Genomic DNA, 19924 nt, shown 5'->3' on the forward strand with positions numbered 1-19924 from the left:
TAGTCACAGTTAATGTGTAAGGTATCTACTTTGTAAAAGCCGAGGACTGTAATCATGTTCCAAAGATAATGGTAGTCTTGCCACAGTCAGATCAAACTCATGAAATAGAATGTTCACCAAGGTATGCAGCGCAATTACTCATCCCCAGAAGATTATCATTTTTGTTGAAATTTAAAAGCATCAGCCCCCTTTATATCTGTAGTATGAGATTTGTTTGATAACTTCCAGTGTTGAACGTGCACGGCGAAACAGCTAAAAACATATGTTTGACACAATGCCATGGGGATGATTTTTCTTCCTTTACCATCCACCGTGACCCTGTATACATGACTGTAGGCTTCAGTTTTATTTAACATTTTAGCCACAAACGAGATTAAGGTCAATTGCCTCCAGTAAGCTACAGAAAAAGCCACTGCTATTACTATGGTGAGCCAAGTTTGAAAGTTTGCTTTGTCAAATCAAAGAAGGGAGGGGGGGGGGTCCTAATTCCGTTTCACACACAAATATCAGACAAATTTACGCGTCGCCTGTCCGCTTTAAACAATATTCCACATGTCACGAATTTAAAAGAAAAAATTTCAAATTTTGTCGCGTTTCTGTAAAATTCACGCATCACGCATTAACTTTAGGTTTAATTGCCCAGCACATATAAACCCTCTGTCACCTTCTTCAATGGTTGAAGCTTAATTTGACTTTTTAAACCTCTGCTTTGATCATCCATGCTTGACTAACAGTATGAAGGCATAACATACTGGCTGCAGTTAAAATATCGCCTGTTTTACGGCTAAAAGTTAACTAACTTTCGTTACTGTTAAAAGAAGAACTTTACGGTTCACATATTTTACAACTAATGGCTCAAATTTGTCACTTTTTGGGCGTAACAGTTGTTTTTTTTGGCCTTTTAACGTATTATGTTTAACGTCTTTAAGACCCTCTTGCATGACAAGTAGTATGAAAACGAAACTAGGTAAATATATTGCCGGGCATGTTATTTCTTATCTTAGATAACAAAGAACTTTTTTTCCACTTTTAGACGAGCTTCACTCTAGAGCTCAAATTCTCTTTGTTTTGCTTTTGCGCGGCAGGGCGAAGCAGACTGCGGAAAAGATACTTCTTAGGTAGATTTAGTTTCGATACTTTGGATTAAAACAAACCAACAAATAAGATACAAACAAACTTATGGACTGTTTCTGAAATCATTGAGCAAGTTTGTCTCCAATCCTCTAAAAACTGACTAGTTATTACATGATGAGGTTAGCTTATTTTGGAATATGCAAGGGCAAAACACCTGAAGGGCATTAGTCAAAACAGCCAGAGGGCATGTTTTTTTCTTAATAAGAAATAACCTCTCTTAAAAGAACGATAATTCCCACTCGTAACCTCTAATTAAAGAAAATTTATTCTCAGCTTTGCAGATGCTTTCAGCTTCTGTGCCGAGTTTTTACACTTTATTAACCGAATTAGCGTCTGCGTTCGCCTTTTTGCCTAAGATTTTGTTACAGTACCCAAGATAACGGAAATTTCGGAGACATAACGGACATAAAGAGCTGTGATTTACTGTTGCTCGTTGTGGTGAGCAAGTTCGTCGCACATTCCTGGCGCTATCGTTGGTTATAATTGATATCTTTTCACCTTACTCGGTACGATGATATTTAAACCTAGTGCGTACGGGGACATCCATCTAAGATCTAAGTCTAAAGTACAATTACACATAATACAATGAAAAGTTTACAATAAATTACGGTTATAATACCCTTAAGACTAAGTGCTAAAAGTCCTAAAAATATATAAAGTCGTCATTACTGAAGTTGACAGTTGAGACAGATGTGCAAGAAACATTACGTAACCATTAAAGAAAGAGAATCCTAAAAGTGCGCTAGATACAAACGTAACAATTGAAAAAGATGAATCCTAAAAACATGCCAGATGTATAAATAACAACTGAATGAAAGCGAATTCTAAAAGTGCGCAAGATACGAACGTAGCAATCGAATGAGGAGAAACATCAAATTGTCAAGATACATACGTTACAGCTGAATGGAAGAGAATTCTGAACTGAGTGCATGAGTTATTTATGTATAAATCCAGCGAAAGAAAATTCAAAAGTGTGCGAGAGGCTAACGTAACAATCGGATGAAGGAGAATCCTAACATTGCGCGAGAGCAGTACCAACGTAATATTCGAACGAAAGAGACTGATCCTAAATGTGTGCGAGATACTAACGTAACATTTATTACTCACGTTAAAAACAAAAAATCTTAATATTGATTTGAACTACCAGAAATACATCTTCCTAATAGACCTCATCTGTCAAAAGCCCTGAAATCTAATCGTAAACCGTCAAAGGCCTTCAAAATGTTACCGTCAACCGTCCAAATGGAAAAAAAATTAACCGTTTACTTGGTTAAGTTTTAACATGATGAGGTCAGCATATTATGCACTTATTGACTGTGTGGGAGAGCTGAACGGGCAAATATCTGTCTCGTGGTCATGACGCACGAGCCGAACGAAGCAGGGATACAATCGAATGAAAGAGCTCTCTCAGTCAATACTGAAGCGTTTTATCATATGACCACTGTCTATGTTGCGAAAAATTCGAAAAGTTTTCTTTAACTTAGATAGGATGCGATAGAATTCAACGCGATGGAAAACCACAAAAAACACTCTACGTGTTCCAGGGCCGAACGGCTTCTTCCGGACCGGCTCATCAAGAGACCCCATCTGGCCCCATCACGTCACCTTTCACTATGATTTTCTTTGGAAGTGCTTGAGTGGGGCGGACGTTCATATGATAATTTGGAATATGCAAGGACAAAACACCTTAAGAGCTCTCACACATTGGTCAAAACAGCCAATGGGGATGTCTCAGTGTGTAAGAGAGATTGTTCCATATTGCATGTTATAATTAGAAAAAAATCATTCTAAGCATTGCAGATACCTTCAGCCTCTGTGCCGTGTTTTTCCGCTTTTTGACCGACTTGGTGTTTCTGTTCGCCTTTTCCCCAATATTTTGAAATAATTTGTCATATGAGTGGGAAACTGGTATACTTTGTTGTTACACTAACCAGGATATTGAAATTTACGGGGACCTCTAGGATCCATATACAACGAGTTCAGTTTTGGTGAGTAAATTTATTGCAGATATGCTAGCGCTGTCGGCCTTCTAACGTTGGTTTACTGCACTAAAGTGATACAAGTTAACTGTCACTTTTGTTACATCAGGTATTGATCTCGAAGCGGTTATAGCATGGGCAGATAAGTGTGGATTTGGGCGTTTCTCATCTTGTTGATTTACGTTTACAGAGGTATTTCAATTTTTAAGTAATATATCATCTCCAATTAAAATTAAAGAATCGAATTTCAAATTCTCTTTGTCTGGCGGAACCGACAAACATGAGCTCCGTGACGGACCATTTACTTAACGAGAGGCTGACATTTAAAGTGTCACTTCGAAAACGAACTCTCATAGGATACTTGTATCGTCTGCAAGTCGAAGTCGACTCGATTTTTAAGGATTGTCCATCGTATCTTCGATTGTTGCTATTCTCAGAAATACGTTCTAAATTGGTCGCACCCAAAAATTGGAAATTTGAGAGACTTTGCGAGACAAATGAAGAAACATTGGCTTCACCATACAAAACGCACCGTCACAGAATGTAGTGGTAACTTGCGGTTTACAACACAACTCTTTTTACAGCTCACCGTGCGAGAAGAGCAGCCGCGTTGTACGAGTTCCGCATGAAAACATGCACAGCACGCTCGAACACTCTAAAGGAGTACGTCATATCCTATTTATAAGTCGGTTTGCATGGCTAATCACGCGATTATGAGACATATCGTTATTTACCACAGGGAATGGGACTCTAGAATATTTTTGTTGTCGGGATAGCATTTGCCTGATCCTCATTCAGGCCCTTTAATATTATTATGACCCCCCCTCCCCCTCTCCCAACCCCCACATTGGCAGTTCCTTGGCAATCACTTTACTACAGTCTCCCCCTTACACTCTGTTGACTTCGATGACCCCCCTCTGGTTCACCTCAAAACCATGTGATCCCGCAAAATCCTTCACCTTCCCCCTCCCTCCACCCCCGCTTCGGTGATAAATAATCTGTCCCGTTATTTGTTGCGTAATCTGCGTCACAATTACCATGCACTTTCGAACCTTAATTTTTGCAACTGTAGTATTTTTGTTTATCGCTACTTTCTCTTATCACCTATTATTCCATGCCTATTTGCGAGTAAACTTGATATCGATATTCGCAACTAAACGTTAACTCTTGCAGCACGTTTATTGTGCTAAATGGTAAATATGCTATAGATCCGAATTTATTTTTGCGCGCAGTATTGCTTCTTTTTCGATCCAGCCTCATTTATATGGTTTTACGTTATTGCTTTATTGATGATTCTGCGAATTGGTCAACCAGTCTAATTTCCTGCGAAAAAGAACCCGTCAAATTTTCTCAGGATTCTGCGCTGATTAAACTCTCTACCAAAAAATTCAAGGAGGCGTAAAGCCCCCGGTTCCTTCCCAGAATGCACTATCAGCGTTATGATTTTGTCCTATGACCGAAGCTTTTCGATATCAGTTTACTAAGTGCAGAAAAATTTGAGCTTTTGGCCCCATCTCATTGAAATCTCCAAATGATAACAGCTGGAATCGCCATGGATCGATTTGTTGCAAATATTTCTCGAATGTCTTATAGAAAAGTTTATTTGCCACTTATAACTAACAATAGCCAACCGGCGTTGACCTTTATCATGAATTGGACAAGTTTCTGCAAATCAAATATGTTCTTGCTTATCTGAGATATAAGTAAAACAAGTTTGAGCAGCATAAACTAATACTTCACCTTCTGGGGCTTAAAAGGGTGGTCGTGCGCCAAAATTGTGCAAACTCTGACGCGCCAACACTCTACAAAATGATGTGTGCCTTTATAACGTATTATGCCAGTTGCAAGTAGAATCCAGACTCCACAGCCCTATCGGATATATCATTCATTTTACCCAGTTATTCAAATGTCCTTGTAATTGTCCTTAACTCGGCAAGTTTATCCAACTTAATTGATTACCAAAGTTTATCCAAGGCCTTAGCCATTCACATCGTTTTAGATTTATTTTTCATCTTGCATCTGTGGAGATATCTGACAGGGCTGCTATTGTAAATCAATCTCACTCAGCAAAGGGGTCAGCTCCTTTTTCAATGAATTAGAATCTAAAATATTTTGCCTAGTAATATAGGCGAATCTTTGGCTAATGTCACAACCTCTATTTTTCCTCGTCAGCTAACGCCGTTTCGCCTGTAAGGAGTCACTCCGGTGAGTACAAATTATTTACATGTAACTTGTTAGAAGGAAAATAAAAAAATATGCTTTTAAAATATTTTCAGTTCTGACTTTTGCCTAATACCTGAGAAAATAAGCCACTGTGAAATTTACTTAGGCTGAATTAACCAAGAGGGTTTATGCTGGCGAGAAAATAAGAGTAGAATGAAAGAGCTGACTTTGTCCTTTTGGTAAACGGCTTGTTTCTTTTTAAGGATAGTTTGAACTTTGAGTAACCTCAGGCAACCTGTTGTTTTCTGGTACTTTTTAAGAAAACCTAGGTCCAAAATTTCCTCGTCACTAGTGCAGTGAAAAGCAATGGCAAGTTTTGCAATAAACAGAAAGAATAATAATAAAAACGATAATGACAATATTGATGATGATAATAATTATAATGCCAATGATAATAATTATAATGACAATGGAAAAATCTCTGATGACTAAAGAATAAAGTATTAATGTATATATTTTACTATGCCTTCTTTTAATTTGCAACGATTCACTGACACTGCTCCCGTTCGCGACAGGAGAGAAAGATCGTACTTCAGCTTCCGACACTTGGAATCATCTCTTAAATATCGGGCTTGGACTCTTGGTTGTTTTCTCCGCTGTAATTCCTGTCGTCATGATTATTAGCGGGTAGGTTCGTTGTCGTCAGACAGCGAAAGATCGTCTGTAAGTTCATTATTTGCCTAACCCTAATCTAATTAACACATTAAGATAATATTACATCTGGTTAAGGAGCTTGACAAGTTTTGCAGTTTTCGTTCGAACCATCCGGTTCTAAATTACTATGTTAGTCTTCAATAAGTAGAACTTAGTTCAAATCAATGTCGCAATGTACTAAATGCCTTTGATGAATATGCAAGTTATAGATAAAATGTTAAGTAGGTTTATGACACTGGTTGCATGCTGGTCCTTCTATATGCTCTTTTGCCAAAACGATTACGTCTTTATAAAGGGACAGGCATGCTATGGCAACATCAAGGCCAAAACGTAGTCCATCGTAACATTTTCTAGCAAAAAAGAAAAGCTTGGGTATTCTGCGGCTTCTTTCATACTCTCGAAAATTACAGTTTGTATCATTACTCGCTGTATCTACGCCATGTAAGTTTCATCCAATTATAAATATCGTTTCCTTATTTTTCTTCATCTAACTTTGATTATACAGACATACATACATAGGCTAATTGAACACTCCCCATAGGGGCTTTTCAGGGCCAACACCCACCCATCCCACCCAGGGGAGGACATCCACCACACAGTAATCTCGTGCGTGGGAAATTAACGTCTCCTACCCCTAACACTGCAGGAGACGGGGCCTACAGTTTTTTCGTCCTTATCCGAGAACACTAGAAAATATATCTATTTCTTGATTATAGAAAGGTAGCAAATTCTCCTCACTTATTTTAAGACTATGAGTATTGGTTTAACAACAATGCCAGTTTGCTACATGGAAATAGCGATGCCCAGTAATTATTGAATATGCAATCAGGAGTGCTTAAATCCGATGGGCCTTCCTCTGTAACCAAAACCTTTAATCTAACCCTTCTATATGAAATTTCTTTACAGCTGTCACACGCCACTTTCGAAAAATTTTGTCAGGATGATTAGAGTGAGTCCTAGCGTGAGATTTAGATTTATCCCTTCTTATGACTGATGATAAATGATAATTTTAGAGTTGGTTGTCTCCTCGCAAGTGGCAACCCTGTAGAATTATGGACGTATCCAAAAAAGGCGTTTAGCTGTATCCTGCCACTAACTCCTAAACGATCTTGTCGATCCCCAAGTTATGACACTGAATGACATTCACCGTACTGAAGCAAACATTATTTATTTCTGAATTGAACATGAAAATTGAGAAATGAAAAACAAATGGTTTGTCTTACAACTCTTTCTTAAACTAAAATTAAGGATGTTTTAAGAGGCTAGAATGTTGGTTTGGTAGCTTTAAAGTTAAAAAGTGATCATAGCTTATTAGAAAATTGTCAAGCTTTTGTTTCGAACCATCAAAAGTATGTTAGAGTTAAACCACCCAAGGTTTTCTTTGAAAAAATAACTAATGGTAGTTTGTTCGGCCTAGTATGATATTCTGGAAATACATATATATTTAATGTTATACTCAAAACTGCCGTTTATATATGATTTGTTATCCAAAGGTGACGAATAAGGCAAATCATCGGAAAGATCAAGTAGGTCTCAAAAAAGGCGACTGTTTTCCCAAAAGCTCTCCAACAGTACCTGAATTAAAATATATCACCCAAGTGGAGAGATATTTCAGCAGTTCCGGCGGAGAACTGAGTGCCGCTCCTGACTCTAACGTGAAGATAGTTATCGGAAACGGTGCAATTGGAGACAGCCAGTTAGTCTTCTTCCGTGTGGTCGATGATGAAAAGGAGTTGCTCCGAGATATCCCCGTAGGACCTGAAGAGACACTCATTTCCCCTGTGATTGAATGCGGACCGCATGATATCAGCATCTCAAAGCCACTAGAGATTATAATTCCACATTGCCTCTATATGGGTAAAGCAGAGGAAAAATGGATAAGTGTCTACAGAACTGACCCAGGTAGTCGAAAGAGCTATGGGCTGAGAATTTCCAGCTGAATTCAAAAGCTACCTAAATCTTACAAGCTCTTAAACCTGAATATATTTAAAAACAATGCATCAACAAGTGATTGATTTTTTTTGTTGCTTCTCCTTCACGCTCCTAGGAGTTTTCTCTGTGTATCTGGTTTTCCTGCTTTCGCAAATACTAAGTAAGATCTCAATTTTAACTCTTACTAACCCAACTCTAACCCTTAGGGGAATATCGTGGACGTCCACCGCCAACTATTCCGACACACTAATTTTACCTCCTTCCCATTCCGGTAAGTTCAACTGATGTTCCTTATCTTGTCACTCAACTGATGATTTTGTCCTTGACTCCTGATTAAAGGTCCCATCAAGTGGGAGAAAATCCCTAACGAATTAGAGAAAAACAATCTGTCAAATGCATGGTTTACAGTACAGGAGGACTCCATTCATATCCAAACCATGACATTCTGTTTCTGGAGCATATTTTTCTGTGGAGGAACGAGGAGAAATAGAGCTATAGTGTTTGCTAACAAGCCGAATCCCGGATCGGATCTTATCTATTTAAGATTCTATACTTACAGTGATAACGAGGATTCCAGGAGGGTAAGTAATCTTTCGATAAAAACAATTTTTATCAATTACTAAGAGACAATATAGGTGACACAAGTAAAACACCATTGACTAATGGGAACAAAAGCATCCTCTTTTCAGAGGTAATACTTGCCATAAAAATATAAGCAAGCAAACAAACAAATAAACAAACAAAAAAGAAGTAAAAAGTAAATAGAATTAGGAAAGGGGATTTAATACTGATATATCTCAAAATGAAAGAAATTGGAGAAAGGAAGGAAATGCGTAAATTATCACGAAAAGCTGCAGTACTAATTGAATCTTTTCCTAGTGTTTCAATCTCTCAAGCCATCCAAGTTGATGTTTTTTCTATACTTATGCGCCTCCCCATTATACCAAGAAAGAGATTGGGACTTAGCTTCTGCGTTCCAGGGTTTGGGTTGATGAAAGTATGAGATGGATAAATCGCTATCAAGCGGACTTAGTAGTGTTAGTAATACGTACTGTGCTATCCACTATATCCAGTATATATATTATATATATAATATCCAGTATATAACGTTATGGCTAAATAGCATAAATCATCTAGTCTCAAGCACTTGAGATAAGCCAAATGCTTCTACTCCTTTCAATTGGATACAGCAATAGTTTACCCTGAAATTTGTGCTGGTAAGTAGCTATACCCCCCCCCCCCCCCCCCCCCGTGTAGTAAGAACCTCAAGCATTTGTGAGAAAAGTGTTGGTAAAGGGATGTTTACTTGTATCAACGGGGTTACTGTTTCGTTTGTGTAACAAAAGATGAATACGAGCGTCTGTTCGAAATTCAGATTTCAGAGAAAGCAATCTTACTTGTGGTCAGTCTTGTTAATGCTCGATTCACTACTTCGCTGATCCACATTTCTTTCCTTTACCAGAGCGTGGAAAATCGAGAAAAGCTGTATTCTGATTCGTCCAGGCCTTCAAAAGAGAAACCCTTCAAGGTGTACGACCACAGCAAAAAGATAATCGTGAGACTCGAGGATCTTAAGGAAGGCTGGGAATTAGACAAGACGACGGATGGCGAGAAGGTGAGCAAACTGTTATTGTAATGCTAGTATAACTAAACATTGTGACCTCTTACAACCTGAATTGAGGCTCTCTTTACAATTTTTTTCAAAAATGTGAGCCTCTCTGATCAAATCTATTTATCTATCAATATATATTGTACAACAACAAACATATGAAACATATGAGTGAACTGCGGTTATGAGACGTATATAAGAACGATCCTTCGCAGTAAAGCACTATTTGAGCAATAGTGGAAATCAGACCTGAAAAAAATTTCAGGCCTGTACGGGATTCGAACCACTGACCTCTGCGATACTAGTGCAGCGCTCTACCAATTGAGCTAACAAGCCAACTGGGAGCAGGCCATCAAATTAACTCTTAATCACTATTGCTCAAATAGTGCTTTACTGCGAAGGATCGTTCTTATATACGTCTCATAACCGCAGTTCACTCATATGTTTCATATGTTTGTTGTTGTTCGATTTATCATCTACGGGTTTATATCGAATTAATTTGATGGCCTGCTCCCAGTTGGCTTGTTAGCTCAATTGGTAGAGCGCTGCACTAGTATCGCAGAGGTCAGTGGTTCGAATCCCGTACAGGCCTGAAATTTTTTTCAGGTCTGATTTCCACTATTGCTCAAATAGTGCTTTACTGCGAAGGATCGTTCTTATATACAAATATATATTGTGGGAGGAAAAAGACAAGTAAACTACAAGTTCATCCCAGGATGAATTTTTTTCAAATTTTTCAAATCAATTTTTTTCAAAAATGTGAGCCTCTCTGATCAAATCTATTTATCTATCAATATATATTGTGGGAGGAAAAAGACAAGTAAACTACAAGTTCATCCCGGGATGAACTTGTAGTTTACTTGTCTTTTTCCTCCCACAATATATACTTCGCTCTACTTCTATGTATTGAGCACTGTTCTACGAAAATCAAGTCACACTTTATCTATCAATATATACATACATATACATTATATATGTACAACATATTTTGAAAAAAGGTTAAAACAATCTTTACGACTGAGAACTTTTAAACTTTCCTCTCGACAACCTCGATCTCAAGGTGACACTTCTGCGCGAGTAACACTCCATTTTTACAAAGAATTACAGATGTCTACACTAAACGACCTTTTTTACCTCTCTCAAACTACCAAGATAAAACTAGGCTTGCTCCACAAGGGTATATAACATCATTTAGAGATGTTCCGTCAAAGTATACATGGTTGATAGTCATAAAAATAAGTAAAACCGAAGATAAACTGGATGGAAATTTTAGAGAGGTTAGTATTTTGAGCATTATCGAACGGCCAACGATCGAAATGGCACATTTTTCTTAGGAACTAGCTACTTTGCTTAAAAAGAATATAATTATGGGTCATGTGGCTTTCTAATTGTCTCTGCAGTAAGTAAGGTGTCTTAATAATGTTTGTTGAAAACCACCTATTCTTTGTGGAATTCGTTTTCCCAATATTTATCCTTTTCTGCACCCTACTGATGCATTGTATGACTCAATTTGTAACCCTTTGTAGGTCGTTTGCGCTCGAGCCTATGGCGGTAGACTTCGCTCTCAAATTCCAGATACATGTGCGTTTGCAGTAAAACCAGTGAAAGGTCCACTTGTGAATGGATTCTGTTGCAATATAAAGTTCCAACAAGAGGATAGTGATGCAAAACATATAATCTATGTGAACCCTGGCTTTACGCCTGTGAAGGTAACTTTGCAGTAAAATAGGTTTCAGAAATCAAACTAAAAGAAAAAAGAAGACAAAAGATCAAATGAAATTTACCACTTTTTTTATCTCCTTTTTTCCTCTATGTTTCCGTTGAACCCAAGCTACAAGCGTCACTCCTTTTCTGTTAACCCCCGTAAACTGGTTAGAGGCCATACTACCGGCAAAAAAATTCCCTGTTAATGATAAACCTCCTACATGTACATTACATTCGCCCCAACCGATATAGACGTATATGTTAGTCGACATCTTCTTAAATTTATACCACCCTCCTCACCCATTTACATGCACATTAGCAGACTAGTCGCAAATAGTGGTGTAGATATTAGAAATAGAAAAAGAGAAAACAGTTTTAACTGTCTCTTCAAACATAATCAGGTGGAGAGTCTTCATGAACCTTGTAAAATACAGGTGAGCTCCAAGTCTGACAATTTTAATGTGTTTAATTCGTATTGGCATCTTTCACTCATTCTCCTCCGCACACTTAAAGTAAAGCAGATGCTACCACTCCAATCCCGCCTAACTCTCTACAATAGTCTCATTCTTCCCTTGTTTGATTATGGTGACATTATTTGGGGTGATAACAACAATTTCAATCTCATGGAAAATCTTCAGACTCTTCAAAATAAAGCTGCTAAGATAATTCTTGATCGCCATCCACATGACTCGGCGTCCGAAGCTCTTGATTCTCTTGGTTGGAAGCCATTGAATCTCAGGCGACGTTTCCATCGCTGTACAACGATCTTTAATTGTTTGAATGGTCTTACTGACTTTGATTTTAATTTTGTTAGAAATAACTTAATTCATAATTACAACACGCGTTCCAAAGACGATTTTTGTTAACCTCGCGTAAGAACAAACAGGGGCCAACAACGTTTTACGTATCAGAGCGTCGTCGACTGGAACTCTTTAAGTCAAGATATACGTGACACCGCTGTACTTTCTTACTTTAAATCTAAGCTTAAACATGCATTTTAGTTAAACATGCATTCTCGAGTGAACTAGGTTTCCATTCTTATCTAGTTCTAGCTTAGCTTTTTAATTTTTATTGTAATTCTTTTGCAGCATATGCAGGGCCTCACTGAGAGCACCTTTTGGTGAAGTGGGCATTTCTTTTAGCGCCTGCCTTTGAATCATCGCCTCTTAAATCGCTAGACCCTTATATTTATTAGGGAACAATTTGTCCTCTTTTCCCTAAAGTGAGACATGATTGCAGTAGAAATACCACAGCTGCTCACAAATATCGTCCCCATCTTCCTGCTTGTAGCTCCAAATTGATCTCATTTACTCAGATTCTATACTTAATAGCAGTCAGCGTTTCAAGTGTCATCACCTATGTCTGAGGTATAGGAGGATAGCCAAAAAAAATTGGATTTCTCAAACTTTAAACTATTACTTCAGGTTGAAATGGGGTTCACGTATTGGTTTGGCTACCTTTAATGTGAAAGAAGTATCACAATTTGTTCAAATATAATCGGGCATTCCTTATGTACATTCAGAGGTATGATAAGATTGAACTAACCTATGATGGGATTTTAAAAATGACTAGGCTGTTTTGAGCGGTGTATTGGACACTATATTTATCGTTTGACTTGGAACAATTGGTTAGAGATGATTTTTCCTCTAAAGGTGAAGGAGGCAGATCCACAAGTGGAGGGATATTTCGACAGTTCCAGCGGTGTGCTGAGCGCCGCTCCTGACTCTTACCCTGCTTCTGACTCTGCAGACTCTGAGGTGAAGATAGTTGTAGGAAACGGTGTAGTGCTGGTTGGAGTCCACCAATTGGTCTTTAAAAAAAAAACACTACGGCAGTTTTATCCGCCTCATATAATATTTTGGAAATATATTTAAGGTCACACACTAAACTACCGTTTACGTATGATTTGTTATCCATGATAAAGGTTACGAATACTACAGTTCTTTGTGAAGATCAAGTAGGTCTCAAAGACCACAAAGAAGGTGATTGTTCACCCAACAGCTCTCCAACAGTGCCTGTATTAAAATACATTAATCAAGTGGAAGGACATTTCAGCAGTTCCGGCGGAGAACTGAGTGCCGCACCAGACTCTGAAGTGAAGATAGTTATCGGAAACGGTGCAGTTGGAGACAACCAGTTGGTCTTCCTCCGTGAAGTCGACGATGAAACGAAGTTGTTGCAGAATATCCCTGTAGGGCCTGACGAGACACTCATTTCCCCTGTGATTGAATGTGGACCAGATGATATTAGCCTTTCAAAGCCTTTAAAGATCATTGTTCCACATTGCCTCGAAATGGGTGAAGTTGAGAAGGAATGGATTAGTGTTTACAGAACTGACCCAGGTAAAGAAAAATTCCTCTGGGCAAGGATTTTCAGCTGCATTCAAATGAAAATACATTTAAGAAAATACATTTAAGATTTTAGAGCTTCAGGAAATTTTCAACTTTTGTAAGCATTATAAGTTTGGAGTTTGTTACTCTTGGTTCTCTTGCCATACCCTACATGTATTAATGTAGTTGTAATTTGTCTAGAATTTTGAATCTCTTGCTTTGATAAATCTTTTATTATTTTATAATAAACGTATTAAACACTGCCCGCCTCGACTAGCCTTTGCTAACTGCGGGAAGTGCATATTTCTTTGTAATATTTTGTAATAATAAAAATAGTAACAATAATAATAATAGTAATAATAATGATAATAAACGCATCCTCTAGTAATAACAATAGTTTGTTCGGGGCATGGAGCTGACTCTTTTTTTTTCACTTCTCTTCCACCCCCCCCCCCTCCCAGACGTTTTCTGGTTAAATCTGGTTCCTCCTCGTTTGAAAAAACCAAGACCCCAGTTTCATTGGACTTAACTTCCCGACAGGAACCTCGAGTATGTCTGCTGCCGAGTAATCCGACTCATTCATTTTACCAACACATTTTTTATCCTCTTCCCTTTTGGGTTTGTGGGACTGATGTTCGTTGTGCTGTTACTGTACTGATGATTCAGTCATCAATTCCGGATTATAGGTTGCATCAAGTGGGAGAACATCCCTAACGAAGTAGAGAAAGATGATCTGTCAAAGGCGTGGTTCACAGCAAAAGAGGACTCAATCCATATTATGACCATGAAATTCTGTTACTGGTGCATATTTTGCCGTGGAGGAACGAGGAGAAAGAGAGCTAGAGTTTTTGCCAACAAGCCGGATCCAAATTGCGATCTCATTTATTTGAGATTTTATGTTTACGGTGACAACGAGAATTCTAGGAAGGTGAGTAATCGTTGCATGCAATGAATTCTTATGAAATTTCTAAATATTACATAGGCGACACAACTAAAACACCGTTGACAAATAAGAACAACAGCTCCTCTATTCAGAGGCAATTATGGCTCTTTAAAAAACAAAATAACAACAGGAAAAGACAAAAAAACGTCAAACGGGAATGGAAAGGCCGGATGGTAATGATAAAATCAAAATGAAAGAAATTAGAGGCAGGAAGTGAGCGAATTATCCTTAAAAATAGCAACACTTCTTGAATCTTGATATCTTCTCCTAGCGTTTCAATCTTTCTAATTCAAGTTGGTGTTATTTCTATTCTTGTGCGCTTCCCCATCATACCAAATAAGAGACTGGGACTCAGTTCTTGCTAATGCTCGATATGACACTTCACTGATCTTTATATCTTGCCTTCACAAGAGGGTGGAAAAACAAGAAAAGCGATATACTGAAACGTCTAGGCCTTCAATTGAGAAACCTTTCAAAATGTACAACAACAGCAAAAAGATAATCGTGAGAGTTGACGATCTTAAGGAAGGCTGGGAATTAGACACGACGACAGATGGCGAAAAGGTGAGCAAATTGTTATGGCAATGCCAGTATAATTAGGAGTTGTGACCTCTGAGTAACCTGAACTGAGGCTCCCTTTGCATTGTTTCTGAAAAATGCGAGCCCTTTGATCAAATCTGTTAAACGTTTAATTTTAGCCTGTCAATGGAAGGGAAGGCAGTGTAGCCGATTGGTTAGGGAGCTGGAAAGGTAACCTGTTGGTCCTAGGTTCAAGCATTCACCCTGATTCTCGCTGGATTTTTTTTTGGTTTCCTTGAAGTTAACTCTATAGTAGCGTTTTTTGTATAAAGTCAGATTGTCTCCCTCTTGCCAGTTGGAGTTTTTGAAAATTATGTTTACTTACAATTAGTTTGTATCGGTCTTGAAAAGCCCCAATGGGGAAGTGGTCAATTTATGCTGTTATTATTATCATTATTATTATTATTATTATCACATTATTATTATTATCATTACATTATTATCATCATTATTATTATTATTATTACATTATGATTATATTACAGTTATATGTGATAAATGTGCAACGAAGTGACTCCTAAAAACGAAGTTGTGACAGTAAATTTCCCAAGAATGGAACAAAGGGTCCCGACCAGAGATGGAATCCGGGGATGGAGTCAAACGCCCTGATAGACCGTAAGAACAAAAAAACAAACAAAAACAAAACAAGTAAGAAAGAAAGAAATAGAAAAAAGGAAACAAGAGAAAACGAAATAAAAAATAGGAACAAAAAAAAGAACACAAAAAGGTGGCTTTACTACTTGGCAAAGTTTGTTGATGAGTATATGACGTTTATCATTTGGACCTGCTCAACAGGGATAGTTAACTTAATCAACGGATAGTATGGGTCTATCAAAGTATGCACGGTTGATCATCAACCAGAGCATATCGATGGAGCTTTCGCGAAGGAATAACGATCGAAATATCGAAATTGCAAAACGAACTCTTGCATGATTATGAGAAACCTCTGAGTTGTAGATCATGGTGCCTTCAGATTTCCTTTGAAAGTCGGTGTCTTAGCAGTGCACTTTGAGTGACCGGTTATTTTTTGGGGAATTTTATTAAAACGCTTTACTCCTGACTGATGCATTTTGCTAATCAATCTGTAATCTGTTGTAGGAGTTACTCTGCCATAGCTTTCGCAGTAAAGATTCATGTGATTTCCAAGTAAAACCAATTGCAGGTGGAGTGGGGACCGAGGCTTTCTCTTGTAATATAAAGTTTAAGCAAGAAGGCCGTGAAGCAGAGCACACATTCTGTGTGAGCCCTGGCTTTGAGCTTGTGGAGGTAATGCTGTTTGTACTTAAAAAAATTATCTATTTATTTTTCTAGATGACAAGATAGGTTTCAGTTTTTCAAATTAAAAAAAAAGGGAAGAACAACACACAAAGTCTGTTAAGTCTGAGGTAGTTTTCATCTCCCGTAGAGTTACAATCAATACTTACCTTCTACCCCTTAACGACCTTATCTTAACCGGTTCTAAGTCGATTTACTTGCGAAAGAAATGTTTTACTTATTAGGTACCTTCTACCTTCATTCGCCCCTATGGCCTCCAGTTATTAACCTATGCGTTTAGTCAAGACAAACTTAAATGTGTACCCGTTCATAACTTTCCCTTCCCCAGTTTCGAGCGTCATCAACAGATAGAATAGTCACTTAGAAGGCTTTTCTATGTTCCACCTATGTCCCTTCTGAATAATGATGTTGTTTAGCTCAGTATTCATGAATGTCATTCTCAGGTGTATGAACCATTTTGTAACTTTTACTAGCTCTCTCGGTTTTAGAGACCTACTCCAGGTCAGATCACTGAGGAGAGTAGCGACCTGCAGGTGACATCAACCCCTCGCACGCACTTAAACAGTGTAGCTGGATGCTCGACGTCCTCAGCGCCAGACGAAAGTGACACGAACAACTTAGAAGAACAATCAAAACCTCCTAAAGGTATCTTCTGTATCGTCATCGTCATTACTTCAGTCACAATGACGCGAAACTGTACCTTAATTCTACAAATGAACACTTCGAATAAGCTCCGAGTGTCTCACTAATGTTCGTATCACATTTTTTCGTCCTTTGTGATCCATTACTATACAGACCCACGGCAAGAATTCATTTATTTGTATTTACGATGAAAAAGCAAAATCTAGCTAATGGTAAAATCTAGCTGATGGGCTTCGAGCGTCATCAACAGATAGAATAGTCACTTAGAATAGTCACAATCTGTTACTTTCATCACCGTGAGGCGTGAGTAGTCCAGTGGTCAGTGGTCAGTGCGCTGGACTCTAGGTCAGATGGCCCGGGTTCAAGTCCTGACTGGGACTTGACGTTGTGTCCTTAAGCAAGACGCTTCACTCACATTGCTTCGTCTTCTCGGATAGGACGTAAAGCCGGAGGTCCCGTCTCCTGCACCTATCAATTAGTTAATTTCGGCAAGGGACGTTAAAGAACCCACATCACGAGATTACTGTGATGTGGTCTGGCCTGTTTACTGGGAAGGGGGGGGAAGGGGCATCTGTAAAAAATTTCTCCTTTATTAATTGTAAACTACCGCCGGCAGTCTGGAAAAGTCCCCCGCACAGTGTTGTAAAGCGCATAAGAGCATTTACATGGAAATGCGCTATAGAAATTGATCTATATTATTATTATTATTATTATTATTATTATTATTATAATGGTAGCCTCATCTATGCATTACCCCCAACAGATTATGAGTAAAGAACCAATCAAAATGCCTGCATAATTCAGCTTAGTATAAGACAATCTGTTACTTTCATCACTGCGAACAGAGTAAACAAGTTAAAAATGGATTTTAAACATTTTTTTCTCTATGTTGTAGTCTCGAAAGTCCTGGGAAGCCTGCTGGATAATAGGCCTATACTAAAGAAAGTATGTAACTCTCTTAACGCAGAAAAGCCAGGCCTTGGAGACTATCGCAATGTTTGTTCACATTATGATATTGATAGAGATACAGTGACCACAGATTTTAAAGATCACGAAGCCGGACCTACAGGAGCCCTATTGGAGTACTTGGCAGCTAAACACCCACAGCTAACAATTGCTGAGTTTGCAAGTGTGGTGAGAGAAACTACAAAAAGAGAGGACGTTTCCAAGCTTTTAGAGGAATATGATAAGCTGTAGGAAAATTTTAATTTTAAAGAGGCCAGTGTTACTTTGTAGTAATTTTAAAGAGTTTAGTTAAATAATTACACGATCGGCAGAAAAAAATCCTCAGCATAGTAAATTTGGTGAAAAATGTGCAACACAATATTTAATAGGTATAATATTTTAGTAATCATATGCAGTAAGAAAAAATACGAAAAAACAGAATTAATTGTGATTTTCGGCATGACTTATACCACATTCAGCTTATAGACTTGTTACCTTTACTCCGTAGCCGCCTTCTCGCTTATGGTCGTTTTAACGCTATTTTGGCGACTTTTTTTGAACCGCGTGTTGTGCTATCATATTTTTATAACGATAGCCTAGTGTAATAGCCTTTCCTGTAGTTATTTTTACTCACCGAATTAGTCTGTGATTGTAATCATATTTTTTTTTTATCCAAGTTCTGAAAGTATTTTGATGATGAAAAATAAATTTGAACATCATTTATAGTCACTTAGTAGAAATCAGTGTATGAATTTGCATTGCAAACAGAGTAACTTTCATTTGACTGTCCAAAATCTGTGTACAACATCTGTGATTGATCATGAAAATTATGGTCATCCTTTCGACCAATCAAAGGGAAAACGGAAAACAATTGCTGCTTGGTTACTTGCGTTTTTGTTCGCCTTAGGCAGTTTGCTTTATTATGATCATTGCTATTACTATTATCATTATCATTAGCATTATCATCACTTTTTTTTTGGAGTTGTCCTTTGCTCAATCGCAAAGTGCTGGGCGAACCGTCGTTTGCGGTTAACTACGTTCTCATAAAGTAAGAGTTTCGCCTGTGTTATTCATTATTTACCTACAAATGGACTGGTAGATTGAAAAGAGAGGGTAATAAAGGGTGTTTAACATTTTGATAGTATGTCAGCTTCTTTTTTCGCAGCCAAACTTTTGAATTTCAAAAGGCCTTAATTACACAATATTAATTGAATTTATTTCATTTTCCGCTTCACCTAATTTCATTCTCATGAACATATTCACCTATTCCTTGCTCCTCGTTTTTTAATTGGCAGATATAAACTTTTATTTTGTAACAAATATACAAAAAAAAAACCAAGCCTGACGTCTAGACAATCTGACGATGTTTTTTGAGTTTTCAATTCAACAAAATCTTTACCAATCCCCCCTCTCCACCCCCCCACACCTTCGGTGTGCACGGCTTCTTTTCTTACCAACTAATCAATTACAAACTGTAAATTACAAACCTTAACTTATACTTTTTTTTCTAAAATTGCAATGGTCCCAGGATGGTTATCACCTTTTTTTTACAGTACTGCCTCATAAATCTTTTCTGGTCCATTGCCATAATCTTCTTGACTGCATGACAGTGCATTGGGGTTGTAATGGGGAGTTAAGAATTCTTGCGTGTGCAAAGGTTGAATGATGCTGCCACCTCTATCTGAGAGGTATGGACATCAACTATCATCCTTCTATATCATGAATATAAACAAACCTTATTTGCCTCAATGTTGAGTGAAGACCTTCTGTTTCTACGAAGTAAGTATACATGTAATTTAGTTTACATTTAAGTTACATGTATGTCAAATCCTGATAGCAATTAGAGCCATCCATACCTTGTGAAGGAGGTCTTTACCCACAGGTTTGCCCACATACCCACAGGTTTACCAACATAAGCACCCTTGGGGAGGCATAACCCTTCATTCCCAGATCTCATAAGTAATTCTCTTTACTG

General features: G+C 37.9%; 1 protein-coding gene across 4 annotated transcripts; it reads left to right on the forward strand.

Moving 5' to 3' along the window:
- Positions 1-2856: 2856 nt before the first annotated feature.
- LOC111344512 (uncharacterized) lies at positions 2857-19088 on the forward strand. 4 transcript variants are annotated; one of them, XM_088759875.1, is made up of 17 exons: positions 2861-3122; positions 3223-3305; positions 5286-5318; positions 5852-5963; positions 6897-6939; positions 7484-7892; positions 8262-8503; positions 9385-9537; positions 11058-11240; positions 11637-11669; positions 12888-12992; positions 13160-13577; positions 14252-14493; positions 14920-15072; positions 16186-16353; positions 16851-17007; positions 17972-19088. In XM_088759875.1, exons 4-17 carry the CDS (start codon positions 5950-5952, stop codon positions 18199-18201), a joined length of 2550 nt encoding a protein of 849 aa, XP_088616001.1. In that variant the 5' UTR covers positions 2861-3122; positions 3223-3305; positions 5286-5318; positions 5852-5949; the 3' UTR covers positions 18202-19088. The 4 variants fall into 4 exon arrangements, with proteins under 4 accessions (XP_088616002.1, XP_088616001.1, XP_088615999.1 ...); XM_088759873.1 differs by having other exon boundaries at positions 2864-3122; positions 17900-19088; XM_088759876.1 differs by lacking the exon at positions 17972-19088 and having other exon boundaries at positions 2857-3122; positions 16836-17007.
- The last annotated feature ends 836 nt before the right edge of the window (positions 19089-19924 follow it).

This window comes from Stylophora pistillata, chromosome 5 (assembly GCF_964205215.1).
Source record: "Stylophora pistillata chromosome 5, jaStyPist1.2, whole genome shotgun sequence".
Lineage (NCBI taxonomy): Eukaryota > Metazoa > Cnidaria > Anthozoa > Scleractinia > Pocilloporidae > Stylophora > Stylophora pistillata.